Source organism: Pongo abelii, chromosome 6, assembly GCF_028885655.2.
Source record: "Pongo abelii isolate AG06213 chromosome 6, NHGRI_mPonAbe1-v2.0_pri, whole genome shotgun sequence".
NCBI classification, from domain to species: Eukaryota; Metazoa; Chordata; class Mammalia; order Primates; family Hominidae; genus Pongo; species Pongo abelii.
In genome coordinates this window covers 148118200-148135159 of record NC_071991.2, presented here as the reverse complement: position 1 = coordinate 148135159, position 16960 = coordinate 148118200, and the positions used below count along the sequence as shown (strand labels likewise).

At 41.8% G+C, this 16960-nt stretch overlaps 2 protein-coding genes across 2 annotated transcripts; both read right to left on the bottom strand.

The window, feature by feature from the left end:
• Positions 1-937: 937 nt before the first annotated feature.
• On the bottom strand, positions 938-9110 carry GIMAP2 (GTPase, IMAP family member 2). The gene is made up of 3 exons (XM_002818665.4): positions 9030-9110; positions 7742-7777; positions 938-2257 (listed from the first exon to the last, which is right to left on the bottom strand). Exons 2-3 carry the CDS (start codon positions 7767-7769, stop codon positions 1272-1274), a joined length of 1014 nt encoding a protein of 337 aa, XP_002818711.4. The 5' UTR covers positions 7770-7777; positions 9030-9110; the 3' UTR covers positions 938-1271.
• A 3156-nt stretch (positions 9111-12266) lies between these two features.
• On the bottom strand, positions 12267-15197 carry LOC129047354 (glutamate dehydrogenase 1, mitochondrial-like). Its single transcript, XM_054559969.1, is given in 2 exon segments — positions 12267-15152; positions 15155-15197. Coding segments are annotated over 2 exon segments (1674 nt in total). The 3' UTR covers positions 12267-13521.
• Between the last annotated feature and the right edge of the window lie 1763 nt (positions 15198-16960).

Genomic DNA, 16960 nt, shown 5'->3' with positions numbered 1-16960 from the left:
TGATTTAAAATTTTTATAACTGCTACCCATGGAGGAATTTATGTAATCAATATGCTTCTCCATCATTAATAGGAGTATTCATCATTAACTTTTAAGAAATCAATTATAATTTGATTTATTAAAATTTCATGAGTTTTTTCAAAAACAGCTCATCATCTTTGGTAGTTTTTTGTTCCTTTTTAATTTGGGCTTTGTGTGTATGATATTTTAAGAAATATTTCATAGCTACTTAGTACACTGCAACTAGTACTGTGATATTAAAGTTTCTGTGTCTACTTGTGTTGGGTTTTTTAATCTTTTTGATCTTGTTCATAGGGACATGATTTGGGTTCACTTTACTGAATTAATTCCATCTGAATACTCAAGTAAATTGGAGACGTTTTCCTCTAGAGAAGATTTGTATTTGCTTCTACTGGATGTCAAGAATTCAACTAATTTTGGATAACTTTAGTCTCCTGGAAGGGCCTAGATTAATACAGAACGCTCCAAATCAGCTCTCCAATTTTACTGACAGCCCAAGATTGGTTTCTTCATCTTAGGATTGGTACCGGCATTTGTCTATCGGTCAACTCTGCCTTCCTTGTTCGTGTATTCCTCATGGGCCTCGACTCCAGTTCATGCCCCTCATTTAAAAAAAAAATATTGTTTGCTCCACCTTTGGAATTTTCTTTATTTTTCTGGTGAACTCATCAATTATAAAAATTCTGTTTCTTTTAATAAATGTAGCCTCTATTTGCATCTAGCAAGATGATGCTTCAGAATATCCAGTCCAATTTGCTATCTTTTCTGACATTTGTCTTTACCTGTGTTTCAGTGATAAATCTGAAGGACGTCAGGGCTAAAATCTGGCTAAAATGAGTCATGTGTCCACTTACTATTTTCTAAGGAGAAAACTATAGAAGAAAATTAACAACATATGATCAAAGGAACTTTACAGTTTATGTAATATTATTTTATTGCCATTTTCATTATATTCAGTAGAAATAGTAGTACTAGAAAGAAGAAAATGAGATTTTAGAAACATAAAACTGTCTTTAGATATTTGAAAATGAGAGGAATTTTATGTTTACGGATTTCAAAAGGCTTTGATATTATATTTCAATGCAAACAGTAACTTATCGTATGATTTGGTTCATTAATAATTGGAGTGATGTTAAGATTTAAACATTTCATAGAATCTCAAATATGACTTCAGGTACCACATTTTACAGGGAAAGCACTGTGATTTGCCCACTAAATGATAGTGAGTAAATAATAACTGGGATCTGTAACTATAACCTAGGAGTCCTGCGTTCTAGTCTAATAACTGTTCTCAAAAATATCATTAACTTTTTGGGTATAATAAGCAGCAAGCTGCAGAATAAATTGCACATACTAAAGAGTAAGCAACAAAACAAATTGCACATGCTGCGCAGTAGGCAAAGCAACAGAATTAGCAATCTGAGAAACAACTGAATACAAAATAAAACACACAGTTGTGTTTTGATTAAGGCTCTTTTTAGGCAATTTGCTTCAGCCAAGGCTGTGTAACTTCTTTGAGTCTCCATGTACTTTATAAGGCTCTCTTTGAATTCCTTTAATCTTTCATCTGATGCCACAGGTCCACATTTAGACCTCTGTATTAGGTTGTACAGCCCATTGGTATAGTGATCACCATTTTTCTCCATCAACAGAGCCTCAATACAGTCCATTAGTTCCTTCACTTGGTCATCCTGATTGCTCCCTTCAGCACGGTTATTAAAGGCACAGATTCGCCCACCACATGCTGCCACAAGCTTGCTTAGGGCTTTGTTATCTGAGTCACGCATGTAATCCATCAGGGAGCCACCATTGAGGTCTTCCTTGTGGGTAAAGAGGACAATTGTGTGTCCCATGGCATCCTCTCCAAAGATCTCCTTCACCCTCTGTGCAGCCTCCTGGTCCTGTGAGGTATAGCGGCCCAGCTGAGTCACCAGGAGCAGCACATGGGGTCCTGGTGCAGAGAGCAAGTAGCACCTCTGCACCTCTTTGTACAGAGCTTCACAGTGGTCCTTCCAAGAAAACATATCTGGTGTGTCAATAAGGACAATCTCTCTATTTCCCCAGCTTCCCTGAGTTTTGCTGCAAGTCTTAGTCAAGGTCTGGGAACCCAGCTTCGATTCAAATGCTTGCTTCCTGAGGATGCTGTTCCCTGCAGCACTTTTGCCGGTTCCTGTTTTGCCCACCAGGATGATTCTCAGCTCAGATCTGCTGGCACATTGGCCCTTTGCATGTGGTCCTGTGAGGAGCAAGTTTACTGCGTTATCACTACACTGATCATGGCAGTGGAATATTTTTTTTTCTTTTCATTTCTTTTTTTCTTTTTTTTTTTTTTTTGAGACGGAGTCTCGCTCTGTCGCCCAGGCTGGAGTGCAATGGCGTGATCTCGGCTCACTGCAAGCTCCACCTCCCAGGTTCACGCCATTCTCCTGCCTCAGCCTCCCAGTAGCTAGGACTACAGATGCCCACCACTGCGCCCGGCTAATTTTTTTTTTTTTTTTTTTTTTTTGTAGTTTTAGTAGAGACAGGGTTTCACCGTGATCTCGATCTCCTGACGTCGTGATCCTCCCAAAGTGCTGGGATTACTGGCGTGAGCCACTGGGCCCGGCCAGTAGTGGAATATTTTTAATGATAAGGCGGTATTCCCCGTTATGTAAAAAGATACTAGCACATCTATTTCATGTATGAAATGAAAGCTAACTTGATTTCTCTAGGAATGCAGGGTATTGCCATGTTGGAGCCTAGGAAAACATGCTTGGGGATGAGATGGATTTAGAAACATTTCTCACCATGTAATGGTTGCCTGAATCACTCAGTCCTGGATCTCTAGAAAAAAAGTTTTCTGGAGATCAGAGACGTGTAGGCAAAGCCATGGGTTCCATCTCAATGTGGGCCAAGTGACCTGGCTCTGTTTCAACGCCAGACGTTGCTACTTTGACCTTGGCTGGGCAGAGTGGGGTCATGACTACCAGGGAAGTGGCTGGACCAGCAAAATGTTAAAATGAGCAGAGTAAAATTATTTTTATTAGTGAAGAAACAACTGATATCTTATAAAGGATATCATAATTTTGCTTAGAAAGGATGGCATAATTTTTGTATAAAATAGTCACAGAATATGGTAAACTTCCCTCTCTTCTTCCCCATTTCCCTTCAACATGGGTAAGGTTCTGGGGAGAGGAGTGAATGGGGACAGAGGTATGAACGAGCTTGAGGCTTTAGGGAAAAAATGTGTTTCAGACACATAAAAGGGGAAGGCATAGGAGCCATGGTGCCATTTCTGCTGGTCCATATGGCAGTGAAAGGAATGACTTGTCTAGGGTGGGTTCATGGAAGAATCAAGATGCAGCTTTGTAGTGGAGAGAGGAGCAATTTAACTTGCAAGGCAAGGGTGACTCTGGCTCTTGAGGGTTAACCCCTTGATTCCTTTACTGTAAGGGAGGAACATTTGACCTATATGAATGAAATGGAATACCATGATAACAGAAGAATCTTTCTGGAGGGAATATCCAAACAAACTAAGACTCTCCTGCTAAGCCCATTGCCTTTTGGGGTTTAGCTGTTCCTTACTCTCATGTTGCAGAGAGAAAGTTGGAGAAAGAAAGTCTACATTGACTACAGAATATCAGAGCTTAGAAAGAACTTAGACTGTACAAAGAAAATGAGCTTTCTGAGAGGCAGCATGCAGTGGTGAAGAAAAAAAGAATTTGGAGCTGGATTGCTTAGTTTTAATTGTCTTTCCTTTGCTAGTCATATGATCTTGGACAACTGATTAATTTCTCTGCATCTGGAGAAGATGATGGTTTACTCCATGTGGTGGTGTTCTAAGGATTAAATAAGTTTTGAACAATGAGAACACATGGACACAGGAAGGGGAACATCACACTTCGGGGACTGTTGTGGGGTGGGGGGAGGGGGGAGGGATAGCATTGGGAGATATACCTAATGCTAGGTGACGAGTTAGTGGGTGCAGCGCACCAGCATGGCACATGTATACATATGTAACTTACCTGCACATTGTGCACATGTACCATAAAACCTAAAGTATAATAATAATAATAATTAAAAAAAAAATTTTTCCTAAAAAAAAAAAAGGATTAAATAAGTTAATATATGTAAAGAACTTAAAAGAGTGCTGGTGCACTTAAGCACTTGGTGAAAATTAGGCTAGGATTGTTTATAGCAACCTCCTTATAGAGGAAGTAACTTGTATGCAAGGGTTAAGTAACTTGGACAGAGTCACCTAAATAGTTAGTGAAATCTACCATTTATTGAGCACTTTTAATGTACCAGGATCTGTTCCAAGTGGTTTACCTGCATTACCTAATTTACTCCTCCTAGCAATGATATGATTTAGGGTTAGGTGATGCAATGTCCACCAGGGGTCTTGTTCTTAGTTGGTTCAAATGACCTCTCGGGCTCACAGGACTGCCATGGGCCTCACTGGGACACTAGTCTACTCAGAAGAATGGAAAACTTCACTTGCCAGAGGGACAATGTTGGGCCTTTCACCTAGTGGAAGTCTATGCAGCAATTCATGGAACACTGCAAACTGTCACCTAGGGAGGTCCCAGGGCAAGGAGATGGCATCTTGAGCAGTTATAGAAGCCACCTGGACTCACAGGAGCCAGTGTCTCTTGTAGCAACTCCGGGGTTTAGCTTCCAGATTCCCTGCAAGGAGCATGAGAGTTACAAGAGTCACCCTGCTCGGGGAAGTTCGAAACATAGCTTCCTAGCATGTATTTATAGTTCTTCTAGCATAGATATAATTCACCCATCAAGAGAAGTTTTCAACCATAAGCAAAGTTCCTAATAATGTTATAGACATTTTACTCTTATTAAATTATTAGAGAATCTGAGCTAAAACATTTAACCAAAGATTAAATTCTCAGGCAGAAAGGGAAAGGGTTTGTCAACCTTTTTACCCATGGGTTCCTTTTATTCACCTTATTTTACACATAAATCTGCAACTTCCCCAAGAACTTAGAGTTACTAAAAGTAACCAGTTTTGTAAATGAAAAAGCTGGCATTTGAACCTGCCCGTCTTCTATGCCTGAAGTATTAGTGCTTTGCCATGCTGCTACGCCAACACTTGTTGCATATATTTAAGTATTTTCTCTTCCAGCCAAATTGGCCAAAATTTATGGACATTTAATCTTATTTTCTGTAGGCCAGTGAAGTTATGGCCTCACAGTAGACATGCAATGGACATTTTTACTTAAAAGGAAGCAGGCATTACATTACACATTTCTATATTCTGAAAACAGCAGCCAGGCAGCTCCTGATACACCACGCTGGAGCTTGCTTAGAGGCGGCCAAATTGCACCTTTAACCTTCCTCTCGCCTATGAAAACAGAAATCAAGGGAGTCATTGAACAGAAGCGGTGGGAGTCCTGAGTTGCTGGCCTCCTAGGGAGTGCTACCTCATTCTCTCCCATGGGGAGGGTATAGGGAAGAGAATTCTCTGCATCCAAAGTCAAGTGAGAGGGTCTCTAAAACACCCACTCATAAATATTGGGCATGTCACCAAAGTTGAGAAATAGGTAGGTCATTTCCCAGATGGGTGTCTGCTGAATGACAGAAACTGGTAAGCCTATCCAAGTGCAGCAAAGTGAAGAGAATTCTTGAGCAAATGTTTGGGAGGAGGTAGATGTAACCTGAAGTTTGGAGACACGTATAAACGTGGAAATTGGTGTCTATTTCCTTTCTGGAGAATTCGAAATTTTGAAGGCTGACTAGAACCACCTAAGAGACCAGCATAAGAAGTAAGCAGCAGTGGCTTAGTGGGTTTCCCATGCACAGAAGGGATCTTACAGAAAAGAACTAGGCACAGCTGCCTTGATGAGGCCCTGTCCAAAGGCCTGCCTTGTATGGCAAGGGGAGTGCAATAGTAAGAGGAAGCCAGGGGTGCCATGAGGGTTGGAGCAGAGGCCTAGTTGGAGAATTCAGCCAGAGAGGGCACAGCCTCTGGCGGGAAGCATGCAACTTAACCCTGTGGGGAATCCACAGTGTTCTGGCACAGTGGAGGGTGTCTGCTGTAATGGGGCATGGGATGGCGGTGAGGACCAGCCAGGAGATGACTGCAAGGACAATAGGACTCAAGCACTCCACCTTCTTTCTCCAGTCACCCATCCTCCTGCCTGATGGGGAAGGAGGGACTAGCATGAGGGTTGAGGGGGCAGAGCTGGAAGGGAGAGGAGGACTTTTGGAAGGTCCCAGAGTTCAGGCTGAGGCTGAGGTAGAGGAAGGAGAAACTCAAATTGAATGTAAGTTTGATGTTAGACGGCACCGAACAGTACAACACCTGATACATGTGTCATAGTGACTTTAATAGACTATTCTTCTAGTCTCTATTAATCAGAAAGGCAACTGCCTGAGATGGCATCAATAAATCAAGATTGTGGCCAGGCGCGGTGGCTCACGCCTGTAATCCCAGCACTTTGGGAGGCCGAGGTGGGCAGATCACTTGAGGTCAGGAATTTGAGATCAGCCTGGCCAACATGGTGAAACCCTGTCTCTACTAAAAATATAAAAATTAGCCAGGCATGATGACACATGCCTGTAATCCCAGCTACTCAGGAGGCTGAGGCAGGATAATCACTTGAACCTGAGAGACAGAGGTTGCAGTGAGCTGAGATTGCACCAATTCACTCCAGCCTGGGCCACAGAGCCAGACTCCATCCCCTCCACCCCCCAACCAAAACAAAAGGAAATCAGGGTTGCATAATAAGAGGCAGTGGCTGGGAGGAAAAAAAGTTGTTTCTCATTTGGATCTCAGAGTTCAGCTTGATCAATAAACAAGTTCCATACACAATGAAGCCAGAGACCTCCTATTTCTCACAGGTGAGGGTTGAGTGTGAAGGGAACTTGGTAAGGAGGAAGATCTGGGCTCTTCTTGATGTAAGAGACTGAAGACAGGGCTGGTGAGGGGCAGAGAGTGAGGGGGAGGGAGTGGGAAAGGGGAGGTCAAGATACAGAGTGAGAGATGCCCATACCATACGGATAGCAGAAACAGGTGCAAGAAGAGGAGAGAGAGAGAAAGGACAAGGGAAGAGAAGGGAATGATAGAGACAGACAGAAAGACAGAGAGAGAGACACACACACACACAAAGAACCTATAGAAATGTGAGAGAAGGAAGAGAAGACTGAATGGTAGGAGAAGGAGTATTTCAAAGAGATCTGAAAGATTTGTGCATAAGGGAAAAGCCTGGATGCATATTTTGGATCCTGGTGAGTATTTTAACAATTTTCGAGCCAGACTTGTGGTTCATGCCTGTAATTCCAGCACTTTGGGAGGCCGAGGTGGGTGGATCACAAGGTCAGGAGTTTGAGACCAGCCTGACCAACATGGTGAAACCCCGTCTCTACTAAAAATACAAAAACAAATTAGCTGGGCGTGGTGGTGTGTGCCTTTAGTCCCAGCTACTCGGGAGGCTGAGGCAGGAGAATCACTTGAACCTGGGAGGTGGAGGTTGCAGTGAGCTGAGATTGCGCCACTGCACCCCGGCCTGGGTGACAGAGAGAGAGACTGTCTCAAAACAAACAACCAACCAACCAACCAAAACAAAACCCCACAATTTTCAGCTGCTGGTGGTGGTAGTTGTGGGAGTTAGAATAAGATCCTTCACCCTTGTTTATTTTGCCCCAACATCATCAGGAGAGCCAAACACACACACACACACACACACACACACACACACACACACACGTGAAGTCACTTTCTTACCCCAGTGACTGTGTTCATTTTGGTCCATTGCTGTTCCTGAGAAACAGAGAGACAAGAAACTTATTTTTCAGTTCTAAATCATGAAAAATTCTTATATTTCTTTTCTTTTCTTTTTCTTTTTCTTTTTTTTGAAACACAGTTTCACTCTGTCACCCAGGCTGGAGTGCAGTGGTGCGATCTTGGCTCACTGCAACCTCCACATCCTGGGTTCAAGTGATTCTCCTGCCTCAGCCTCCCGAGTAGCTGGGATTATGGGTGTGCACCACCATGCCCGTCTAATTTTTGTAGTTTTAGTAGAGACAGGGTTTCACCATGTTGGCCAGGCTGGTCTCGAACTCCTGACCTCAAATGATCCACCAGCCTCGGCCTCCCAAAGTTCTGGAATTAAAAGTGTGAGCCACCGCGCTAGGCCAAGATCCTTATATTTCTAAACAACCATGTTTCATTTGTCTACTCATAAGGGACAAGGTGGGTGGGAAAGGAATGACTTCATACTTTACAGAGAACTGGAATCACTTGCTGAGGAGCTGAGAAGTGGGTTTCATTCGTAAGCCTCACGCCCAGCTCTCTCTCGCTTTCTTCCTCCCGTCCTCTCACAGATCAGCCCGGCTCCCTTCTGTTTTTGTTTTGCCTGCACACTCTTCCCTTCTGTCACCTTTCTTTGTAGGTGTGCCTTCCCTTACACCTGAGGCTCAGTCCTCCCTTTCCCTCTCTTTCTTTTCCCACCTTGCCTCCTTCCCTCCTCTACTCTCTCCAAACCTCCTCCCTCATGTTGAGTCTTTGCTGAGAGACTCAGTGAATGAAGATTATGACTCTGGGAAACCGTGCAGTCCTTTAAGCCAGAAATACACTTCACTTGATCTATTAATTGCTTGAATTTTTCTCATTCCCCAACAGCCACTGGTTATGAAGCCCTTGCAATGTAGGAACTACTATGGAGTGAGAAATATCAGTACGTTTTCATCAGCTAGTTTCTCTTGCTTAAATCTGGCAGGCATAGACCAAGCCTACAAGCACAGAAAACTGAAAGCCACAGGTTAATGCCCAAATTCTTCCCAGTTAGCACTTTTTATTGGCTTTATACTATGAAAATTCTTTCTTTGCCAGTAATGTGTAAAGTAAATTACATCGGTTTCCTGTAAACTGGCTTCACTTAAGGAAAAGGCAGTCACTCTAAATTGCTTCTCTTAAAATAGGACAAATTTGTTCTAAGAAAAATGAAAACGTTTGTGCATGGCTTGGGACCTAGAAATCAACACTGCAGACCTTTTCATAAATCTAGGCTTACCTGATTTACTGTGTAAAGAAACAGTTGGCTCCCTGTTCAGTCCTGTTGTCTTATAGCTCAGCTCCAAGAGAAAAAGAAAGTAAAACTGAGACTCCAGTCAGTCTTCTTCCTCTCTTGAATCTTCACTGAGCTTCCTGACTGCTAACAAATCCCACCACGTGCCTGTGTTTGAAATTCTCTTTCATGCCATTAGACAAAATCAACAGTTTAAATGGAAAGTTAATCAGTAGTTATTTGCTGTCATATGGGCCAACTGTCTCTTCTTCTTAAAAGTGAAAAAAGAGTGTTTTAATGATTTCATCTGGACTGGAAAGAAAGGCACAAATGCCAAGGAAGTTGGTGGATTTCAGTCCTTCCCAGCTGGGATATGTCCCAACAGTTAGAAGTTTGTCTAGATGCAAATGGCCCCCTAAGAAGGGCTTAAACCTTATTGACACCGGCAGCAGGGATTGTTCTAAAGCAGATGCCACTGGGAGAGAAGAGGAGCCTCTGATAGGCACTGCCCATGGGAAGAAGGGCACAGAAAGGGGAACCTGAGAGGGGCTGTTTTTATCTGAGTCTGATTGTAAGGATCATTAACCTTCAAAACATTTTTACATAACTCATTCACGGCTTCTAGGATTCTGGGCCTTTCTTCCCTGTCCAGCTCTGTAATTTCAGAGAACCTCCCTGTGGGGAGAAATTGTCTAGGAAATGTCTATAGTAATAATCTGAAGTGTTTATATTCAAGAAGAATAATGCAAATAATTGAAGTTGAAATCATCCAAATATTCTTTTTCTTATACATAGGGCAGTTGCCGCAGCAGGGGAAGAAAGACATGGAATTTGTATTGCCTTTAAATACCCGCAGATTAATAGTGACACACATTGCTTTCTTTTCAAACTCATTGGTCAAGAATAATCACATAGCCCTAGGCTCCTGATCACATGGCTGTCCTATGAGGGAGGCTGGAGAATGCAGTGGACCCTATGGAACCTGGGTGAACACTACCACCTTTATAACATGTGACTGTTGCTTTGTTTCATTTGCTTCCAGATCCTTTACTGTACAATCTCGTAAGCGTGCTTGAAAAACAATACAACACAGGCAACTACTGCTTGATATCTATAATCTGAAAGTCTATAATTTAGTCCGAAAAATAAAACATTCTATGTAAAAACACTAACTGGGGCCTATTTCTTATTGTTTTATGTGTAAAACAAATATAATGCAATATGCATCAAACTGAAAGCTTACCAATTTTCTAAATCATAAATAAATTTTGTAAAGCACCTATATATGAGAAAAACTGTCAACTTAGAATACCAGAATTATAATACATGCTTTTCTGAATACCAAAAAAATACTTTAGGCTTATTTTATTTTATTTTGAGATGGAGTCTCACTCTGTTGCCCAGGCTGGAGTGCAGTGGCGCGATCTCGGCTCACTGCAACCTCAGCCTCCTGGGTTCAAGCGATTCGCCTGCCTCAGCCTCCTGAGTAGCTGGGATTACAGGCGCCCGCCACCAAGCCCGGCTAATTTTTTGTATTATTATTATTATTTTTTAGTAGAGACGGGGTTTCACCGTGTTAGCCAGGATGGTCTCGATCTCCTAACCTCGTGATCCGCCCGCTTTGGCCTCCCAAAGTGCTAGGAATACAGACGTGAGCCACCGCGCCCGGCCCAATAATTTAGGTTTATAAATAAAAAATATTGGATAATGTAAGTGGGAGTGCAAGGCATCTACAGGACTGATGAATTCAGTGGATCGTCTGCATGACCCATGTTCATTTCGTCTCTCTAACTGTCCATTTTCTGTGTTGGCTTTACCTTACTTCGGTAGAAAGATGGATTTGTAGTTCCATAAATTATGCTCAGGAATGGCAGTGTCTAGAGAAAAGTTATAATTTTCCTTTTCTGTGACTGTTTTTTAAGGAAAAAATAAACTTTTTAATAAAAAACAAAAATGATAAATATATATAATAACAGAGCTTCAAAATTGTCAGGACTAGAGGGAGAGAGAAACAAATCCACAGATAGTTGGAGATTTTAATACTCGTTTTTTAGTAATTGATAGAATAACTTGATAAAAAATACATGATGATATAGAAGATCAGAAAAGTACTGTTAACCATCTTGAGATAATTGATGCTTACAAAACATTATGCCTTACAACTGCAGAATACCTATTCTTTTTCAATTGCACATCTACCTTCATGAAGACATAATATGATGGAAAATAGTCTCAATAAATTTGAAACTATTGAAACCATACAAAGTATGTTCTCTGACAACAATTGAATGATGCAAAGAAATCAATAACAATATGATGTCTAGATAATGCCCAAACGTGGCAAAATTTGAAAACTGATAATGAAAATAAAACATCATGACTAATTGAATGTAGTTAAATCAGTGCTTAAAAGGTAGTATAGAGCTGTAGGTGTTTATACAAAAATGATAGAAAGGAAGTATGGAAGAGAAAGAGAAAGGAAGGAATCCTTGCCACGGCTGGGAGAAAAAATTCTGAAAAATCTTTCTAGAAAAATATGTTATTCATGATAAAGAGCTTTTATAACTCAATAATTTAAAAAAGACACATAACCTAATAAAAATGGGCAAAAATTGAACAGATACTTCAGAAAAGGAGATATATGAATAACTAAGTTGCTTAGCATCATTTTTTTTTAAGTTTTATTTTAAGTTCAGTGGTATATGTGCAAGTTTGTTACACAGGTAAACCCGTGTCATAGAAGTTTGTTGTACACATTATTTTGTTACCCAAATATTAAGCCTAGGACTCATTAATTCTTTTTTCTGATCCTCTCCTCCTCCTACTCTTCACCCTCTGGTAATCCCGTGTCTGCTGTTCCCTTCTATATGTTCATCTGTTCTAATCATTTAGCTTCCACTTATAAGTGAGAATATGTGGTATTTGGCTTTCTGTTCTTGTGTTAGTTTGCTAAGGATAATGGCCTCCAGCTCCATCCATGTTCCTGCAAAGGATATGATCTCATTCATTTTTATGGCTGCAGAGTATTCTATGGTGCATATGTACTGCATTTTCTTTATCCAGTCTACCATTGTTGGGGATTTAGGATGATTGCATGTCTTTGCTATTGTGAATAGTGCTGCAGTGACCATACATGTGCATGTGTCTTTATGATAGAATGATTTATATTTCTTTGAGTATATACCCAGTAATGGTATTGCTGGTTCAAATGGTAGTTCTGTTTTGTTTTTTTTTTTTTTTGGTAAAACGTAGACTTTTAATAACTGCTTTTATCACCAGGTTAAGCCATGCAGTTACAAAGTAGTTAGAAATTTCTGAAGGGTGTTATAGTTAAAAAAAATAAAAGCTGATTCTTACACATATATTATCTAGCACTTCATGGGGACACTACTGTTCAAAAGGCCCTGGCCAAATAACTCCCAAATGAAACACTCAACCCAAGGTTGTTTTCAGCCCACTGTTAGTGAAGCTGGGTGCAGAATGCAAAGCCTCTAAAAGGAGAGGATACAAAGTCAGGTGAGTAGGGGCCATTGGCAATGCTCAGAGCCAGCCAGACTCCAAACAGGGAGCCCAAGTGGTTTTTTTCTGGGACACTCTACTTGAATTATTGTTTAATTAGTCAACCATAGATCTTCAAAAGAGAACAATTAGTTAACATGATAAAAAGATTACTGCCTTCTTTGGACTGTGTCATAATTATAGTAAGCAAATTCTGACAGTTTTAACGAAAATAGCCTCCACCATTTTGCAGGTATGAAGATAATTATCCACAGGGCTTTTAATGTCTGCTGGACAACAATACATGAATGATAAGCTATAAATGACATTGTTTTATGATATAAAAATGCTAGTTTTTTTCATTTATTATTTCTATAGGCATTCACGGTTTGAGTCAAGGTTAGGCTTGTTAAGTGATTAAAGGCAATTTTATTACAGCAGCATGTACTTACTCTATTCTAAAAGAATAAAATTCATAAACAGAAACAGCTTTTATATTTGTTTGCGACCTGCAAAATTGAGTTATTTTGCTGATATAAAATACTAAGAACTCACTTGAGGACCATGCCACCTTCTGAAAAGGCCACACACCTACTTCTTAAATGTGTTAAAGTTACAGCGTGTCCCAGACTCACCCAGAGCAAAATAAGTAAGCAACTGAGTGCTCTTGACTATCCCTTCCCCAGCACTAGCACTGATTGTGTTGGGAAAAGCCACAGAGCAAGGCTGCACAGCCAGATGGAGGAGGCTTTTTATTTAAAGACAAAATACCAAAATGGCTCTCTGGTGTAGGTGATTTCTACTTTCACACTCAGCTTGTACATGATCCCCTAACCTTAATTTCTTTCTCAATGGGCTGATTTGGATTGACTTGTTGAGAATGGTATCCATTATTAATGAGTCAGGAGAGAAAGGGATTTCTGTGGTTACATGTAAACTTGTGATAGGTCTGCAGAAGTTACACTTGAAGAGGATAGTGAGGAAGTCAGCCATGATCCATCTATGTGAAGCTCACACCAGCTTCACTGTACACTTTGAAGACTTTCTCAATGGCATTGACATAGGCAGCTGTTCTGAGGTCCAATCCCAGGTTATACTTCATGTGTGTGCGCATAATTTGCCTGGAAGAATGCTCCATTGTGTACGCCAAGCCAGAGTGCATGATGTCTTTCTCAGATGCACCCGATATCCTGTCTCGGAACTCTGCTGTGGGTACAATGGGAATAGTTCCACCGTGCTTTCCAAATTTTCTTTCTAAACTCTCTTGAACAGACATGAGCAAGTGGTAGTTAGGATCCCTTTCATATTTGAAGGTCAAACGGCCATAGCTGACATGATTTAGATTCTTCAGCCACTCAAAGTAAGATACTGTCACTCCTCCAGCATTCAAGTAGAGATCTGGAATAACCATAATGTTTCTCTCCAGGAAGACCTTGTCAGCTTCTGGAGTGATTGGCCCGTTGGCACCTTCAGCAATGATCTTGGCTTTGACTCTGGCTGCGCTGGATTTGGTCAACTGCTTCTCACCGGCAGCCGGGATCAGTATGTCACAGTCGGCCTCCAAGATGCTTCCTTCATAGGGCTTTGCCTTGGGGAAGCCCAGAATGGACCCATGTTGCAATCTGAAGTCTTCCAGTTCCTTTAGGTCAATACCATCTGGATTCCATATACTCCCATCAGACTCACCAACAGCAATACACTTAGCACCAAAACGATGTAAATATCTCATAGAGTGTAGGCCCACATTACCAAATCCCTGAACAACAAATGTTTTATCTCCAAACCCTGGTGTCATTCCTAAAATGCTCATGTAAGAAGCTTCACTGATGAAGTTTTCAATCCTATGGAAGACACCACGGCCAGTAGCAGAGATGCGTCCATGCACGCCCTCTTGGCTGATGGGTTTACCAGTAACACAGGCGTGTGCATTAATATCGTAGTGCCCTATGGTGCTGACATAGGTATCAGCGATCCAGGACATCTCCCGCTCACCTGTGCTCATGTCTGGAGCAGGCACATCAATGCCAGGACCAATAAAGCCCTTCTTTGCTAGTTCCATGGTGAACCTCCTTGTGATCTTTTCCAATTCATTATCGGTATAGTTCTTGGGATTGATCTTAACACCAGCTTTAGCACCCCCAAACGGCACATCAACCACTGCACACTTGTATGTCACCAGAGAAGCCAAAGTTTTTACTTCATCTACACTCACATCAGTGCTGTAACGGATACCTCCCTTGCAGGGTGTGCGGTGCTGGCTGTGCTGGGCCCGGTAGCCTTAGATGACCTCCCAGGAGCCGTCGTCGCGCCGGATGGGGAAGGAGAGACTCAGCACATGGTTGCAGGGCTTGATGATCCGCAGGATGCCGCGCACCCGGTTCCGCTTCTGCTCCTCGCTCTCCCGGGTCCTCAGGTCCTCCACCAGCTTGTCCTCCACGATGCTGGCGCCGCGATAGAAGAAGCCCTCCACCATCTTGAGGAAGTTGGGGTCGTCCTCGCGGTCGGCCACCGCGTCGCTGTAGTGGCGCCGGGCGGCCAATGCGAGCCCCGGCTCCGGGGCGGCGGCGGGCTGTCCCCGGGCCCGGCCCAGCAACCCAGCCGAGTCGGTGGCCGCGGAGCCCAGGGCAGCCGCCCGGCCCGGGACAGCAGCAGCGCTTCGCCCACGTAGCGGTACATGGCGGCAGGCAGAGGGGAGGTGCGTGATCGGTAGTTCTGTTTTTAGATCTTTGAGGAAATACCACGCTGCTTTCACAATGGTTGAATTAATTTACACGCCTACCAACGGTGTATAAGTGTTCCCTTTTCTCTGCAACCTCACTAGCATCTGTTATTTTTTGACTTTTTAATAATAGTCGTTTGGACTGGTGTGAGATGGTCTCTCATTGTGGTTTTGATTTGCATTTCTCTAATGATCAGTGATGTTGAGCTTTTTTCCATATGCTTGTTGGCTGCATGTATGTCTTCTTTTGAAAAGTGTCTGTTCATGTCCTTTGCCCACTTTTTAATGGGGTCTTTTGTTTTTTCTTGTACGTTTGTTTAAGTTCCTTACGGATACTGGATATTAGACTTTTGTCAGATGCAAAGGTCTAATATCCAGCATCTATAAAGAACAAATAGTTTGCAAAAACTTTCTCCTATTCTATAGGTTGTCTGTTTATTCTGTTGATAGTTTCTTTTGCTATGAGAAACTTTTTAGTTTAATTAGATTCCATTTGTCAAATTTACTTTTGTTGCAATTGCTTTTGGCAACTTCATCATAAAATCTTTGCCAGTTCCTCTGTCCAGAATGGCATTTCCTAGGTTATCTTCCAAGGATTTTATAGTTTTGGGTTTTACATATAAGTCTTTAATCCAGCATGAGTTGATTTTTTGTATATGGTGTGAGGAAGGGGTCCAGTTTCTATCTTCCGCATATGGCTAGCCAATTATCCCAGCACCATTTATTGAATAGGGAGTCCTTTCCCCATTACTTGTTTTTGTCAGCTATTTTGAAGATCAGAAGTTGTAGGTGTGTGGCCTTATTTCTGGGCTCTCTATTCTGTTCCATTGGTCTATGTGCCTATATTTGTACCAGTACCATGCTGTTTTGGTTACTGAAGCTCTGTAGTATAGTTTGAAGTTGGGTAGCATGGTACTTCCAGCTTTGTTCTTTTTGCTTAGGATCGCCTTGGCTATTCAGGTTCTGTTTTGATTCCATATGAATTTTAAAATAGTTTGTTTTCTAGTTCTGTGAAGAATGTCATTGGTAGTTTGATAGGAATAGCATTGAAGCGTTAAATTGCTTTGGGCAGTGTGATGGTTAATACTGAGTGTCAACTTGATTGGATTGAAGGATACAAGGTATTGATCCTGGGCATGTCTGTAAGGGTGTTCCCAAAAAGATTAACATTTGAGTCAGTGGGCCAGGAAAGGCAGACCCACCCTTAATCTGGGTGGAAACAATCTAATCAGCTGCCAGCATGGTTAAAATATAACCAGGCAGAAAAATCTGAAGAGAGACTGGCCTAGCCTCCTAGCCTACATCTTTCTCCCATGCTGGTTGCTTCTTGCCCTGAAACATCAGACTCTAAGTTCTTCAGCTTTGGAACTTGGACTGACTCTCCTTCCTCCTCAGCCTGCAGACGGCCTATTGTGTGAAATATATATGTACATTCCATTAGTTCTGTCCCTCTAGAGAACCCTGACTAATACAGGCAGAGTATGGCCATTTTAACAATATTTATTCTTCCTATCCATGAGCATGGAATGTTTTTTATTTGTTTGTGTCATCTCAAATTTCTTTGAGCAGTGTTTTTGTAGTTCTCATTACAGAGATCCTTCACTTCCCTAGTTAGTTCTATTCCTAGGTATTTTATTCTCTTTGAGGCAATTGTGAATGGGATTGTATTTCTGATTTGGCTCTTGGCTTGACTGTTGTTCGTGTATAAGAATGCTAGTGA

Bases quoted from the DNA above. Each gene is read 5' to 3' on its own strand.
- GIMAP2 (XM_002818665.4), bottom strand. From the start codon at position 7,769: ATGGACCAAAATGAACACAGTCACTGGG. The intron at 2,258-7,741 runs GTAAGAAAGTGA...TGCTCCTCACAG, and splicing joins AAATGAACACAGTCACTGGG to GACCACATGCAAAGGGCCAA.